Source organism: Periophthalmus magnuspinnatus, chromosome 16 (assembly GCF_009829125.3).
Source record: "Periophthalmus magnuspinnatus isolate fPerMag1 chromosome 16, fPerMag1.2.pri, whole genome shotgun sequence".
NCBI lineage: Eukaryota > Metazoa > Chordata > Actinopteri > Gobiiformes > Gobiidae > Periophthalmus > Periophthalmus magnuspinnatus.
The window spans coordinates 27,773,836-27,791,792 of NC_047141.1; the positions used below are offsets into that span (position 1 = coordinate 27,773,836).

The window sequence follows — 17,957 nt, forward strand, 5'->3', positions numbered from 1 at the left end:
TGAATATGTTGTTTCATACGTTTGTGATGTGGTACAGTTATTTTAACAATGGGCAAATGACAAAAATGTAGTAGTGGAACGTCACGAGGTAAAGGTAGTACTGTAAAAGTACTCTACGTAAGTACAATTTTTAAGTATCTGTACTTTTCTTATGTAAATTTTAATGTGGATACTTTTTACTTTTACTTTACAACATTTGAGAGCAGGTATCTGTACTTTCTACTCCACTACATTCTTGAAAAGGACTGGAAAGTAAAAGTATTTTTTATTATTTTATTTATTGTCTGAGACCTGCTGAAAAATCTGAAGGGTTTATTTTTAACACATTTGTAGTTTGAGCAACAAAAACTGGTTGGAAAAAATTCAGCACAAATATTTATCAAAATCACTACATTTGAAACCTTGCACGAAATACTTTGACTTTTTAATTGGGTACTTTAATAGTTAAGTTGATTTTTTCATGTGATATTTTTACTTTTTGCTCGACGTATACCGTATTTTTATTTTATTTTTTCTCCAGAATCTGTACTTTTACTTACGTAACAAGACTGAGTACTTCTTCCACTACTGCAAAAATGAACAAATAAATGGTGTAATGAAAAATGAACAACATGGCAACTGTTACTGGGAAGATAAGCAAAAATTAGAACTTTTTCAACACACTCAGACTCATTTAAAAGGCTGCAAAAAGAGCTTTATCTTGTTGCTAATGTACATATTGAGTAAGTTGTTGGATACTTTGTTGTTCCAGACAGAGGCACGAGCCTGTATGGAACTATATGTGAGTTAAAACAGATTAGTATTTATGTTCAGGACACAGTTTACCACAGCTTTAAACCACCACTTTTTTATTTGGAGAATTTGATTTTGTCTTAATACTGACAGAAAACACATTGAACTTTGTGCCAGTTTTTGGTTTATTATGAATTGGTCCAATATTTACAGAGAAGTTAACTATTAAATAGGACAAAATATCGGCAGAGTGAGGGACAGTTGTGATTTGAAGGTGTTCCTTGAGTTAGCGACATTGTTCCTCGAGTTAGCGTACGCACAAATGCAATCTGACGCTCAACTCAACAGTGATAAATGTATTTAATGGCTCAGAGGTTAAGGGAGTTGTTCTACGGCTCTTTTGTTTACTGTTTGATATCATTTTGGTTAATGGATCTCTAAGGACATTTTACAACAGCAAACATGGAGGATTTACACTATTTATTCCCTGTAATTCTATACATGTTTTTCAGAGTGATGAAAAATGAGCACTGTACCAATTAGCAATTCAAAATAAAATATTCTGTCTTTTGAAAGGTCCAGGTCCTCAAAATGTCTCCTATAAACAGGAAGCAGAAACACATAAATATGGTCTTTGTGATGTTTTTGTTCTTTGCGGAAAAATGTGTTGCTTAAATGCGCACTGTGTAACTTCTCCAGAGAGATGATATTGCTTTGCCTAAAATGCTCCACAGTATGGCATTACACTTTTCTATCTTCAATTTCAGGTATTTTTATTTCTTAAAAAAAAATCTTGGAAAACTGAAGTAATGTTAATGTTAAATGTTAAGTTGAAGGTAAGGTACTTCTCTCCATTATGTGACTTATCTGTGGGCTCACATCTCCCTAGATCTGACCCGTAACTTGACCTGGGGACACTACCGGCTTGTCTTTATGGAAGTAGAGAAGTAGATATGTTTAATCCCATACTGTGGAATGTTGTACTCAAAAGTAAAATATCTTTATGAAGACATGCAGAAAAGTTACGTTGTGCTCCTTGACATACAGCAGAAAATGACCTTAGCAAAATAAAACTGTCATTTGATATTAATAAACTTTCAATGAATCTAAACAAAACTAAATATCTTTGGGAATAGAAAAGCTGACTGCCCAACTAATATTAAATAAAATGACATGGAAATTGAACGAGTAACTGCGACCAAATTCTTAGGTATTTATATTGGTGAAAAAATTGAAAAAAAACAAACAAAATTGCTGCTATAATGAGTAAAATTAAATGTTTGCTGAGTCAGGTTTCACGTAAATTACTGTACAATAGTCTGTTTTTACCATATTTGAATTATCGTGTAGAAATCTGGGCTAATACTTATAAATCTGACATAAAACCTATTTTCGACTCCAAAAGAAGATCGTTAGAACAGTTAACCAAGCAGACGATCTCGCACCAACAAATACTATTTTTATTAAGTTAAAACTAGTAAAATTGTTAAAAAATCTTGTTGATTTGAGCACAGCTGTAATGACGTACAGTATAAGGCAGATAATCATAAGCTCCGCCCTTGTTTACAGATGTTATTCGAACAGAGAGAGTCAATATCATCTTAGACGAACAGGTATATTTAAAAAAGTAAGACTAGAACAAGTGAAAAGCGTCATTGTATTTGTGTTTGAGGAGTTAGTGTGTGGAACAACCTTGACGATAAATTTAAAAGCTCCTACACAATAGAAGTATTTAAAAAGAGATACAGTATAAAACATTACTTTTTGACAATTACAGGACTCAGGAATGATTCATGTGAAGTGTCGTGGTTCGTAGTTTTTTCTTTTGTTACATATTGAGTCATTTGTTGTAGAACTGATGCTGCTTTTCTTGAAATTCCTGTGCGTTATTATTAAAATGTATTTTTTTACTTCAGCCTAAACCCTTTCGGTCATGATAGAAATGTTATGTATGACCTTTATACAAGTTGAATAATCTTTTAAAAAATAGTGTTATATGGACCCAATGTGATTTGCTTTTTTTCATTTAAACTACTTCATATCTCGCGGCCTTAAACATAAAGCATCTGTGAAACCTTTCCTATGTTGTTGTTGTTATCTTCTTCCTGCGTGAGGGAGGTTTAGGTGTGAACTCCAGATGGGTGATTCCCTCTTACTCTGACACAAAGGTAGCTGCAGTGCGAGATGGGAAAATACCTCGTGCACTCCAACGATCATCAGCGCTGTCAGTCAGAGCGCACACACACACACACACACACACACGCGGGATTCAATAAAACACACATACACAAACTCCATCTGACAAACCAATCAGCCCCCTGCCGCTCCGGGCTGAGGAGGAGGACAACAACCCACACACATCTGCACCTGACATGGGACTATAAAGTGGGCCATATTGACTGTAACACATTAGAGCTATTCTCCGAAATAACTATAACTGGATCCTACGTGTTATTATCTATCTGAAATATACACGTGACTCTAGTTTGAGGCTCAAATATTGCACAAAAGTGATTGGACTACACATTTTAATACATTTACCAACTCATTTCATATCTATTTATCTACGTTTTTGAAAGAAATATCAAAATTTATGATCCAAAAATTCTGAAAATGTTTTGTTTATCGAGAGATTGCCTCAACAAACTTTACATGTTTATCGCGTGGCTTAAAGTCTTTCCAACTGACATCAATCTTTGGTGTTGAATAATGCTTGATATACGCTGACGGAGAAGACGGACAAAAACAACGCAGCGCTATTTGGAGAGACCCTTATTTATAAACCATAAACCAGGGTAAAACATCTGCAGAGAATCCCAGCTCCGCACTCCAGCTCTATTTAAAACTATAGAGAGTCAGGAGTTTTGTGATGTCACGCAAACACAACATATACGTGTCGATGTTCCCTCTCCATTAGACGTACTGTATGTTCTCTGTTCTCCGTGAGTGCTCTGAGGGTTTTCCATTGGCTTCAGTCATATTTTATTCATAGGTGTTGTCTAAACACAAACGGAGCGGAGGAGTGTACACGTGTGGGCACTAATGTCAGTTTGTGTATTTGACTCAAGATAAAGTTATTTCTGGATGAACTGTAGTTTTGGTGCTTTTTCAAATCTCAGCTACTATTTTGAATGCTGGACTTTGTTGGTTATATCTGATTTGTTTTGTTCCGTCTCTGGAAATCTTCTCACTGTGCTGATCCTGAAGACATTTAAATCAGTCTCACATCAAATAATAACATATTATGGGGCAGAGATGTTATTGTTTGCCTAAAATGTTCCGTAGTATGGCATTAAAAGACAACTAACGACCATTTATTTCACCATGCGTGTGCTTTTTTATTGCTCCAAAACATTGCCTTGAAAAACATATATTCTTACTGTCAGCGGGGTCGCCTCTCCACAGATCTCACCTGCATCTTGACCTGTTTAATGCTATACTGTGGCAAAACAATAATATATCCATGGAGACAAGCAGGTGGCAGATCCTTCACCAGAAAAGTCACATAATGAATCTTTAAGTGTTTTGACTTTGCAACTTTATTTGCCCAACTTGGACTTGTGCACACTCACAATCAGGAAGCGAGAGCACTCATATTTTTATTAAACACTTCAGTTTTCAATCCAGGCGTTATATGACCTCATTAACACTCCCCTCACCCACCGTCCCCCCGCTTACTCCCTCCCTTCCACATCTCCTCTCTCTCTTTTCCTTCCCTCTTCCTCCCTATTTCCTCATCACACTCCTCTGTTTATCTTCCCTCCTTTGCCGCTTCCTTTTTCTCTCTCCTCTCCGTTTTTGGTCCTTCAGAAAAACCTGCGTGCACTCTACACTACGACTCCCTCCCTCCCAAACACCTAATCTGAAAGTTAATTAAGTCTTCCTTCGGCGCTGCGTTTGGCTCCTCTCCTCTTTCGTGTTTCAGGACTGTTTTTCTGGATGAGAGACTGCTGTCACTCTCCTCTCCCTGATGAATGTGCCTCATTTTCCCATGTGGGTTGGGGCAGCCTTGAATACAGAAAACACAGCGATGTTCTACACTATAAAGGAGAAGCATTACGCAAGAGCGAATTTTAAGAGCGTTTAGCCATTTTATAATCGTTTTCCTTTATCGTTTACCCACTTAAAGGCCGACAGTAGCTCGGTTGGTTGAGCGTCTGTCGTCTGATCTGAAGGTTGGTGGTTTGAATCCCGCTCTCGACGTAAACATCATTCATTGAGCGATCAGATCCACTGACCCACAGGTTGCCGGTGCGATTCCAGCTCCCACAGATGAATGCTGTCGTTGTGTCCGTGGTCAAGACACTTAACCCATCTCGCTCCCAGTGTCTGCGTGCACTGGTGTATGAATGTGCGAGTGATTCCTTGATGTAAAGCGCTTTGAGTTCCTTGAATGCAGAAAAGCGCCATATAAAAACGTGACAATTTAAAGCTGCATTTTGATTCATTCTTTGATTCATACACGTTTCAGTATAATCTTTATAATCTTCTATGGTCCTGCATTCAAGACAACCATTACTCTTAATTAATTATTTTTTCTTTAAACTGTGATACACGGAGGATTTAGCAGCGTCGAGTAGCAATTTTGGCTTAAATAAAGAAAATCTAATAATCTCTATATCGTAAATTGTAGCCATCAGCCTTGTGTGACAGTGCGGCATTTTGTTGTCATGACGTTTATGATGACGTACAGTTAGGGCTTTTTGTTTTTATTCTTTATTTAAGACGCTTTATCTGATTTTCACTGGCTTAAAAGTGTGAAAAGCAGCTCATTGTAAACTATTTGCGGCGGTTATTCTCACTTTTAAACGCTCTTTTCACAACTTTCCGAGGCCAGAGCAGCATCTCGCCGTCACACTAATGCTAACAACAACTAGCATGCTAACAGCGCACCAGCATTATTTCATTTTGCAAAGGATAAAAACACTTAATACATACACTTACACCACAGAGGAATCTTATTTTGACCCTAAGAGAATAGCTACAGCACCTACAACCCCTTTAAGTTGTTGTAGATAAAAATTACGATCTAAAATGTCCAAAATGTAAAATAATGACGCCTGTGTTTAGATTATAGCTATATGTGAGACAAAAGCATAATCTATCTTGTTTAACACTTCCTGCAGGGGCCCCGGAGAAGACTGGCACCATGTAATTCAGATTGACAGCATCTGATTAAATGAAATTAGGTGGTGTCAATCTTTTGATGCTTTTTCCATTTGGATTTTTCAGCTACATATAGCCGTTATATAGAGGGAATCTCACACCAGATGGATAGGATGGATGTGAAAATAGAATTGGCTTGGGTCTGCACACGAGGAATCGCGAGTGTTGGAACAGACCTTTTCCTTAATCCTCGCCTCCTCCTCTTCTCCTATCTCATTCACAGCTCCTCGCTCATATTTGTCCTGCCATTGTTTAATCATCTGGGCCACTTTCACAACCCATTTACCGATTTTCTGGCCCTCTGTTGCTCCGTGGGTGTAGGCCTATAACTCATTCTGAAGCAGGGTGTAAAATATTGCGATAAACTATAATATAAAAGTGTACTATGTCATATTTTGATCGGTTTTCCGCCTGCTTGTTTCTATGGCGATGTTATTGTTGTTTTGTCGGCCATTTTCTGCAGTTTGGCATTAAATTATCTTACATTTATTCAGTTATTGCCTTTATACAGAGGTTTTATTACAAAATATTTAGTGAGTGGGTTTGCCTTTCCACATATCTGACTTGTAATTTAGGCTGGAAGTATCAACTGCTCGTCTCCATGGAGAAAGATACATTTTTAATGCTATACTACGAGATCTCTTTGGGAAACCAGAAAACCATAACACAAAGTACAAACATATCAATATTGTAACTCTAAAATAAGATACTGTCAACAAACCTTTATCTAAATCACATGTGTCAAACTCAAGGCCCGGGGGCCAAATACGGCCCGCCACATCATTTTATGTGGCCTGTGACAAGGTAAATTAAAACATATGACCGTCTTAAAATGTCAGTTTATCAGGAGAGATGCAGTTACAGTCATATTTTTTACATCTAAACGCATATGCAATGTTTGTAGTCAAGTAATAAGATTAATTTATTTTACATTACATTCAGTTACATTTATACCGTTTTACAGTTACATCTGGCCAATTTTGCTGATGTGGCCCTTGGTGAAATTGAGTTTGACACCCCTGATCTAAATGAACTATATCTTAAATAAAACTTGAAATCCAAAAATAGCTGTATTGAAAAAACTTTTTACCCCAAGTGCCACTAAGGGAAAAAAGTGGTTTTCCAAGGACTAAACCAGGACTTTTCCAGTTAAATTAGGTCCAAACATGGCTAAACATTTGCTACAGTAGTTGAAAACAAGAACTTACCCGAAGGAGGACAAACTCAAAATAAAATTGACTCTAAATTCGAAGTAAACACTAGCGCTGCGGAGGACCAGGCAGACCTTGTATTCTGTAGCACTAAAGCAATGAGAAACTGACCCCGTAGTAATATTGTCCCTGAGTTTATACTGAACTGTAATGATATTGAATCCACACAGTCATTATTGTGACAGTACACGAGCGACTTACCTTTCCTCTGTTTGTGTGTTTGCAGGGAGCGGGCTGCACGGCTCTTGTGGTTGCCGTGGTAGCCAGAAAACTGGAGCTAACCAAGGCCGAGAAGCACGTTCACAACTTCATGATGGACACGCAGCTCACTAAACGGGTGAGTGGGTAAAGACGTGTGCTGTTTGTGTAGTTTTGTACTAGAACTTCAAACCCAATTCCGATACTAAACAATTAACTCGATACTCAGTGCCAATTCTGATACCACAGTCATAATATTTAAAAAAATCTTTATATCTGTGTAATCCCTCAGTCGTCCAAGAAAGTTCCATTTTGGGAATTTTGTGGCAAGGCAGAATACAGAATTGCATTAATGATATCTTTTCCTAACTTAAATTAAATACCATGGCAGCCATTTGGTGCTAACATTACTGTACTTTACATTACAAAGATTATCACTGGTGTCCGACTTTATTGCATTTTTGTGGAAAGGCAGAATACACTCAAATGACGCTTTTCCCTAAACTCCTCACGCAACCACATTTCAAATAGAGCTGCTTACTCTATTTTCTTGGACTAAAGGGCAGAGTGAGGGGGGGTTGGACTTATGAGGAACATGTGTGATTGGTCGAACAGGTATCCACACTTCAAATTCCACCTTCAAACTTGTGTGTAATCAGAGCAGTGCTGTGTGATGTCACCAACTACTGTAAATTGCAGTGAAGGCAGCACTTAGATTTAAACATTTTTGACCAGAAAGCTGCAAATTGACCTAGTCTGTGTGACCTTGTCGTGAGATCTTGCCAGATTTTAGAAAGCTAAGCAAGGCACAGCTCGGTTAGGACTTGGACTAGGAATTGTCGAGAATTCCAGGTGTTTTGTCCTTAGGCAAGACACATCATTGTCTAGTATGAAAGTGGTGTGTGCGTGAGATTGGCAGCCTCACTTCTATCAGTCTGTCCCAGGGCTGCTGTGGCTACAATAAAAGCTTACCACCTCTGAGTATGATTAATTAATTCATTTAACAAAGGTGGAATGTATAACTTTTCTGCTTGAAGGATCACCACCTGCTTGTCTCTATAAAGACGTTATTGCTCTGCATTGTACGTTCTAAAGCAGGGACGTCAAACACATTTTCACCAAGGGCCACATCAGCAAAATGGTCGCTCTCAAAGGACCACATGTAAAATAAATGCAACTACTTTTTTAACTCGTTCATTAACTCTCTCTGTATTTATTTCTTATTTATGTTACAAATATCACATATACATTTCCATAGATGTAAAAAAAAAAAAAAAGGCTGCTCAACTGTATCTCTTGATAAACTCACATTTTAAGACAATCAAGACAGTTAATTTATTTCGTTGTGGGCCACATAAAATGACATGGAGGGCCACATTTTGCCCTGGGGCCTTGACTTTGACACATGTGTTCTAATAAATAAATAATAATAAAAAATAAAAAATACAAAAATAAAAAATACAAAAATAAAAATAAATAAAAAAATAAAAAAATAATAAAATAATAAAATAAAAGTATGACATTAAACATCTACGTATTCGACAACTTCACATCTAAATTTGTAGTAAGCCCCGTAGCTGCGTCACAGTCCCTGCACCGCTGTATTGTGGTGATAGAGCCATGTTATTTAAGTGAATGGCTCCGGTAGAAGGTCATCTCCTGGTGCTCGGCTCTTCCCATCCACTGACATTTGTCTCTTTTCTTACAACAAATCGGCTCCTTGTTCACGCCTAATCTGTCACCTTAGCTCTCCTCCGCTCCTCCACTCTTTCTCCTCTCCCCTCCTCATGTCCCCTCCTCTGCCCATCCATCCCACTCTCCCCCCCACTTCTCTGGTCCTCCTCAATTTTTCATACAGTTGAAATACCCATGCTGTAAAAATAGCTCCCGTATCAAATATGTAGGGTACATTATGGCAGCTAGTATCGGGAGTGATGAAGCCACAATGTCTGATCAATAGATAGATTCTGTTGAAAATTATTACAACAGATTAATCCATGAACAGTGTGTACCATGTTCCAATAGTTCAGCAATTCCTAGAAAGAATTATTGCTGATTGTAATCGGAAAATAATTATATTCACATAGTGTCAGTGTGACCTGGGAGTAATTGTCCAGACAGTGGATTACATTATATTAAAGATTGAGTAACCTTTTACATTTTATATTGATGCTCTGTCACTACTGTCTCTTACACTTCCTCCATCATTAATTTATGCCAGAAAAGGGTAATACACAGGCCTTTTAAAAGTAGTATATGTAGCGTTCCCTCTTATTTAAAGCCACTGTATTTGAAGCCATACCTCGTGACCAAACCCGACAACTGTGCTCTGTTTGCATTTAACGGTAAAACATTTGATCGATTACAAACTCATAAGAAAGTGCTGTGTGCATCGATAGAATCTGGTTTGGGATGAGCGCTGGTTGGTATACATGTGTCGTAACCCGGGTGTAGGGTGGACCAAAGAGTGCGAGTGCGTTAGCTATGTACATTTATATATACAGTCTATGTTTAGGACACAAATACACACAAATAGTCTGTGTAATCTCTCAGTTGTAGATTCCATAGCAAAATAAAATTCCATTTTGTCAACTGGACTAAAGTTTGAGGCATTTTGAGCGAAGAAGCTGCTTGGAAAAAAGCCGAAACATGTTCATTCCTAAACTTTTGTCCTGCTAACATAATTCTACTTTCTTCTGCTACAAACACAGGTTGATTTGTCAATGAAGAGCCCATTCTGCTTTCTAATTGGATAATTGTTGTATGAAAACAAAACATTAAATATAATAATTTTTACCACTTAAATTGTGTGAAACTCCTGGTCATATGTTCTGGATGAATACTTATAGACACAATGTAATCAGATGTCCAAAATTTCACAGATACACATAGGTATAACATATTCCTTCGTTTAACAATTTGGTGTTAAATTCAGAATGGTATACTTTCCCTAATGTATACTTTTGAACCCATTGACAAGGCCTTTCAAAGTGGTACAAACCAACAAAGGACTTGTCAAGTCTAAAGTGTGGAGCTCAGACAGGTGAAGTGAATAACAGCGTCTCTCTCCATCAGTCGGCTCTTAATGGGGTGTATTTTTAACTGAACTTTTTGTCTTCAGATTTGATTTGTTTGAACCAGAAAAAAAAGTGTAAGTGAGTTAAAACACAGGCTAAATTGTGATGGCGAGACAACTGGGTCAGAGTGTCTCCAAAAATGTGTTTCGGTAAAAATGATTGCTGCTAAAAGTGACAAGAACAGGTGGACATGTAGATGATTATTACTCAATCTATATAGTCATTTGAAACAGGTTCTGATGCTCTTTTGAATTATTTTTTCTCAGCTGTACAAGGCTACCACGACAATTATAACACCATCGCCAGTAAAAAACGCAATTTTTCTATTATTTTGGCTTATGATCAAAGTGTGTTTTTTGGTGTTTGAGGTTTTTTTCCTCATTATTATTGAAATCGAGTTTGATCGTTTTAGTAGACAGCACTACAAAGCTGTTCTCTGCGGTTGGAGCGATTTTTGATGAGTTACTGTACAAAATGTATTATGGAACCTCTCTGAAGGAGTTTCCACCACCTGCTGGTCTCCATGGAGATGTTATTGCTTTGCCTGGAAGGTTACTGTTATTATGGCTGTAAACCAGAGCTATGTACGGCGTGATATATTAAGACATCGTTTGGTAATGGCTAGTCCTCTGTTTTTAAAGAAGTGGACCAATGGAGTGTGACGTCACTGATAGCGTTCGCTGTAGTCAAATGAAACTCATCGAGGCTAGCGGTTATAGCGGCTAATCTGGAGCATCATAGCAAACAAAGAGCCAATCTGGAGCGAGGTTGTTGAAGGTAACGCCTCTTCCCGCCCACACCGCTGGTTTAGCATTGACCGGGTGCTTAACAACGCTGTCAATCAAACCTGTTGCTAAGGCTAGCGGGAGCAACATCAGGGAAAGAAGACGCCTGATTTGTCTGTTATTGAAGTTTCTTATCTTAATTCATGGGCACAATAGCAAAATAAAAATACCAGGATCACGTAGAGCGGGTTAATACTAGCATTTTAAGGCCAAAGTCTGAGAGTAGCAGTTACGGAGCGAGGAGCAGCGGTTTCTCAATACAAAGTCAAGGCTATGGAGCTGGAAGTGCTGTTAGCTATGTCCATTTATATTTACAGTCTATGCTCTATGCACAGTTCTGACCTGTATCTTGGCCTGGTGGTGTCAATTGACATTTTTTCCATGGAGATAGATAGTTTAATGCCATACAGCGGAATATTCTAAGTAAAGCAAGACAAAGCATGCGACAGTAAAGTTACGTAGCGCACCTTTAACCCTATAGCGGTGGATGCTATCATCACAGATACAGCGCGGTTGTGGATTTTCCATTACCGTAACTCCGCAAATGATTGTGCGATCATGTAAATTCAAACGGCGTCTCAAAGCAGAGGCACGGGGCTCTTTAAATATTTTACTGTCATTACGGTAATCTGCCTCCGTTGTCCCTCGAAGACGACGAATCAGAGCGCAGGTGCCACGGGGATTTTCGATACGTCAAAGAAAAAATACAGATGGATATGTAAAATAGAGGTACTTGTGTGAAAACATGCAGTAAATTCTGATACTTCCTTTAACATGATTTTTATGGCTAAAAAATAATAAAAGTCTAGGCGAGATGTACTGGTCTATAATGTGCTCAGTTCTTAAAGTGTTAACATGCATTAGCTTCACGACTGACTCTGCAGCTGTGATCGTTTAGGACTTTCCCAGACTGTTTTGCGTGTCACTGTAATCACATTTGACACTATGCCAGAAACTTTTATAATTGATTAGAAAACAATTTACCCATCTTCAGTTTGTATTAACCCACTGAGTCACCGTTTAACACCATCAGGTAAAGAGATGTCAGCGAGAACACGGGACCAGCGCTCCGTTTGCCATTTCCCTCAAAGGGCGTGGGGTTTACGGCGTTATAATTGTGGCTTGCCCTCCATTACTGCACGGCCAATGATTGAAGCTATAGCCACGTTGATTTACATGGACGGGGCTCCTCTCCTCTCTCGTCATGACAAGAGAATAGACTCACTCTGGGTTAGGGATGAATAATGCAGAGACAGACGGCACATCCTGTCTTCAGCCCATATGAGCTCAGACAAGCGCACCAGGCAGCACACACATTGGAGTTACACTTGGGGAGAATGGGATTTCTTCCTTTGAACAGGTTAATGACTGTCAGTGGGGTGTAATTGCGTGTCCTTATTGGGGCCTTCAAAGTAGAATTATAGATTTTTCTTTTCAATCCTAGTGAATTTTAATGACTGCTATTATTTCAACTAGCTTTCAGCAGAAAACAGATTGTCTGGTAGACCTTTAAAATTGGCTGGATCTTTACCATTTGTCTTTATGTTACTGCGGAACATGCCAGACAATGCAATAAAATCTCCATGGCGATGTCTCGGTATGTCTTATTACCACTAATCACCACTGTATATGACTAATCACTATGTTTGTCTGTCTTGTATTAAATTCTAAATAATAAAAATAAAATAAAATAAAATAAAATAAAATAAAATAAAATAAAATAAAATAAAATAAAATAAAATAAAATAAAATAAAATAAAATAAAATAAAATAAAATAAAATAAAATAATACAATAAAATAAAAATAAAAAATAAATAAAATAAAATCTCCATGGAGACAAGCAGATGGCGAGTTTCGACTGCAACTTTAAACTTGATTTCAGTGGCAATTATGCTACATGCTTCTCTCCATCTACAAGTCTACAATTCAGATCTGTGGAGAGAATGCATGTTTTTTAAGGTATTTCTTGCAGTAAAAGACAAGTAATTGAAAAAATAAATTAATAGTTTAATGATGTTCTGTGGAGTCAAGAAGGTGCCCTATTCCCCATCAGAAAAGTTACATAATGACACGTTAATAAGTTTCTTTTCCATGCATATTTGACGTCAGCAGTTAATTACACACTTGGACTATCAGCTTGTGCTCAGTAAGTATAGTTTGTGATAAAAATAATTAATTCAGTGGTAAAATAGGCATATATAATAGTTATTGTTGGCATTTTCAGTGAGTCTTGATATTCTGAAACTGAACTTTGAAATGATAATGTGAAAGTATGTGATGTGCTTTAGAAACTCTCCCGTCAGCACTGGCCTCTTTTCCATGCAGCTTTAGTGAAGAGCCCTGTGTCTTTGATAGGATTAACATGGAGGTTTCATTAAATCAATGTTACACAGCCTATTAGGTGATTGTTTGTGTCTGCGAGCGCCGCTGCTTCGAGTGTCGGCGCATTTGAAGAGCCACTTTCCAAACCTTCTCATATGTTCAGTAGAGCGGGGCAGGACCCTCAGTATAGTCTGTAAGGTAAATATTTAAGGTTACAAGTTTCCAGTGACTACAGTTCAGTTATAATCACACAATCCCTGTCCTGTCTCCATCGAGTTGTTATCTGTTTGTCTAAAGTATAATATAATATGGCATTAAAAGTAGCAATTTTTTGAGCTATAAAATAAAATTAGTTACATAAATGCTGGATACATTTTATTTTTATTTCATTATATTTTATTTTTTATACATCTTTATTGCAGGGAGAGCCCAATGAGAGCACTCAAACTCTCCTTATTAAAATACAAAATATATTTATATATATATATATATATATAAAAATACAAAAAAACACAAGTCCATATAAAACATTAAAAAGACGAGTAGGTGTGAGTATAAATGTTTGTTACCAGATTATTAAATTGCATTTGTGGCACCAAAATATCCAGTTTTATGTCATACTGTGGAACCTTTCATGCATTATCAGCCAAAATATTACATTTAGCTGTCTCCAAAACAAGCAGCTCCACTAGAAAAGTAAATAGCTGAGAGTTTGTAAATGAACTAGGAATGAAATCGGTTTGTTTCTGTCATTATAAGCCAGCCTTCAAAGTAATATAAAATCAGCGTGCATCAGAAAATCCCAGTGGCATCCTCACATCCGCTGCCTGTCTGAATACCGGGCGCTGTCTTGGCTCTGGCCGTAGGGAGCTGGTGACTTTCACTGTTTACACCGCTGGTCAAATGGGAGTCGCTTATCCCCGAAAGAGCACTATGAGTTTGCTCTCTGTCTGAGCGGGAAAAATAACGAGCTTCATTTACACACTGCCTGCTGCATCATTATTAGCGCTAAGTGATTGTGACAAAAATGAAATTGGCACTCTCACCCTTTCCACAGCAGTCGGATGCTGTTTTTCACTTTTAAATTGATCTCAAGTGGGTTTTAATGGGTTATTTTAGGGCATTAGAACGTGTGTTAATGTTCTTGAATCTGATGAGAACAGTAACCGAGACGGAGGGCCCAGTATAATTATGGGTAAAACACTGTTACAGTAAATGTCCAAACTGAAAATCTACAAGGGACCGGCTCCACAAATTCACTTTAAAGTCTTGTTAGCGATAAAAATGGTCAGTGTCACTTTCCAACTACCACGCTCAAGTTTGGTCGTGTGTCTTGCACAAGCACAAAATAACAATGTCTACTGCTCAGATCTGGGATACAAAGTTTACAAGCTCACCCCGTTCACAGTGACAACTAATTCTTCAAGGTATTTCTTTAACAATGCAAGAAAGAAAGTTACGTTTGGTGCGATTATGATGGACATTACCGGCAAAGCTATAAAATCAAGCAAGAGGCTGACCCAGAAAAGTCACACAAGGTTCCTTCGCAATACGAGATTCAGACACAAGACATAAAAAAAATAAAATTGTGCTAGTAGATAATAACGCAGTGAAAGTATTAGTGATGAGCGAAGTCTGTTCTGTAAGGAGAGGTGTCGGCAAAGGATTCAGAAAGTACAGATTGTGTGAAATTAGGTTGTTAATATTGTAACGACTGACAGGCGGACCCAAGAGACAGAACTCGGAGGAAGTTTAACAATGTTTATTTTACAGTTTATGAATGTGTGAATGAAGGTAGATTGATCAGGGAGTTGAGAGCAGGGTTGTTTGCAGTCGTCCAGGAGTAGATCTTGGGAAACGGAGTCAGAGACGAGGTGAGCTGTACTGGGAGAGGTGAGCAGGGTCGGAAGGTGTGAGGTTCGTACCGGTCGTGGAGAGCTGGGTCGGAGACAGAGGAGCTGAGCGGGTCCAGGGAGCGGGATTTGACGAGGAGCAAAAACATCCAACTTAGAAATGACTGGAAAAATGCAAAAACAAGAGACTGAGCCGAGCAGAGCTGTACCACTGTGGATATGCAGACGATGTGGGACTGAGTGTCAGGTCCTGGCTCCCTTTGTCCTCCCCAGGTGCAGCTTGATTGGCATTTTGCATGGGAGGAGCCTGAGTCTCCGCCCAGCTCCAGGCTCTGACACAGAAGGGAGCGGGAAAACAGCACAAAACACAAGGCAGACTGGGATCTTGACAGTTAACCTGTACAGAAGGTATATGCATTTTATAATTTAGTAGTTATTAGTAGAGCTTGAACGATACGGGATTTTTCATGGCCGATGCCGATCCCAATTGTTCAGAATCCAGAATAACCGATGCCCGCAGATATTTTTTGCCTATACTTTGATTATTTTCCGCAAATCATGTCATTTAAATTTACTGCAAACTCCCTCCAAGTCACTTTTTAACACAGACCTTTAAGAGAGCATTTAAAGTTAATATAAAGCTTTGTGGGCATTTTTTAGACAGCGGAATGACCAAAAAAATATCGTCCTATGCGGGAGATTTAAGGCTGATAAACGATACTCTAAAAAGCCCAAATATCAGCTCTATATTGAGTAATTAGTACCATTTTGCGAGCGTAGATTGGACCCAAATCAAGGAGCACAACAAATCCCGATGTCACTCAGTACAGAATTGAATTAATGACACATGTTGATTGTAGCTATAATTATTATCCCCATTACAAATTCGATTCATCCATTGCACAATCCCAACCCTACAGTCTACACTACATACATAGGTACCACAGAAAGGGCATAGTCTGGCTCAGGTGCTGTCTTTACCAGTGCATGTAGGAGCTGTCTCTTCTGGTTGTCACTGAGTCTTTAAGTGGAAGGTCAGAGGAGGTGAGGCCACGTGTCACCCTCCCAGGCACATGGAAAAGGATGAGGAGGAGGAGGATGAGGAGGAGGAGGAGGGGGAAGCCAGTTGCCACGGTAATTGTCTTGTTTGTGGATGTTGGCTGACGTGAAGGAGCACAACATTGCACCTCATCACAGCACCAATAATCGCTAATTGAACTAAGCCGTCATTAGGCCTGGTTTAGGTGAGAGGGGTCAGAGAAAATAGGCTGTGTTTGTGTTGATAATGTCATGATTTCACGTGGAAGGCTCATTCACTGTTTTTGAAACAAATATATAAATCCATGGATGTTTTTGTGTTTTGTAATGTCTGTCCACTCCAAGACAGCTGTGGCTTAAAAAAAACATTCTTGAAACGTGACACTGACAAATCATACCTACAGTTCTAATCTACTGGGTGTACATAATTATACAAATATACATAGAGAGTTATCAAAAATTAAAATAATAGAGAATATGCAGCCGAATGTATTAATTTTAATAAAGTGATTCACATGTTACATTGTGTCAGCTCTCAGCGTGGTGTGATATGGGAACTCCTTGTAAAACAGGTGTCTCCTGTAGCTGCCATAAGGTGCTTTGTGCAGAGAGGAGCTCAGGACAGATCCCAGCCCAAAGCCGCCCAAAGAAGACATATGGTACCACAGGACCACCCGGGTACCGCCCATCTGCCCCAGGGCGCGCCGCACTGCTGTTGTGTTAAAGGCGCTTTACCTCATTTTTATTCTTAAAAACATGAAAAACTGACCCCTGTGAGGTTTAAGCCAGGTTATAATGCTGTTACCTCCTCAAAAACAGACATGGAGTTGTGTTTTGTTTCATTCACACGTTTGAGTAACTCTTTATTTTTAGTTTAGTGATACTACCTGAACTTATCCAGAAAAAAACTACGATCTTCTATGATTTTCTTGTCACTAATAATTCATTTTGCTGGTGAGTTAAGACAAGCTGAATTTATGAACTTATCCCCACGTTTACAATCCCTACAAAAGGATTAGAAAAAACAGGACACTCAGGACGCTTTTGAAAAAAATCATCAACCCTCAGAGCAGGACCCCGGTTTCAAAGGACCTAAGCCACAGGAGTCACCTGGGTCTTCTGCCTTGTGAAACAAAGGAACAGAGGACAGAATGATGACCTTCATAAAGATGCTATTTTTGACATAAACTTCTGCTTTCATGTGTCATATGTAAATCTGTTATTTAAATGTTACAGTCATGTACAGCCATTCACGTTGTGAAACTGCTCTGTGGAAATGTCTCATTGATGTCTCATGTTTTACTGATGATAAAAACAGTGATTCATGTCATATTATATCATTGTCATATGATTACAGTTGTTATATCTGCTAGATACAAAGTTAGCAAAGTAGTATTTTATAATTTTTTTTATAATTTTATTTTATTTTGAATTGCTACAAATCCGCAAAGGGAACATCTGACCACTGAGAAACTCACTGACGCGATCCTCACAGGATTCCAAGATGCACCCCTTTCCTTGGCCCAGTCCTCACCTCTGACCCCAACAGAGTGAGCCAAGGGAGACCAACTGAA

General features: G+C 38.4%; 1 protein-coding gene across 2 annotated transcripts in view; it reads left to right on the top strand.

Moving 5' to 3' along the window:
• The window catches only part of kcnn3 (potassium intermediate/small conductance calcium-activated channel, subfamily N, member 3), a 98,914-nt gene that overhangs the window by 66,581 nt on the left and 14,376 nt on the right, over nucleotides 1-17,957 (top strand). For both annotated transcript variants that reach the window (XM_033981754.2, XM_055228051.1), the window contains exon 7: nucleotides 7,336-7,446. In XM_033981754.2, the coding sequence (XP_033837645.1) occupies nucleotides 7,336-7,446 (111 nt within the window). The remainder of the gene's footprint in view (nucleotides 1-7,335; nucleotides 7,447-17,957) is intronic.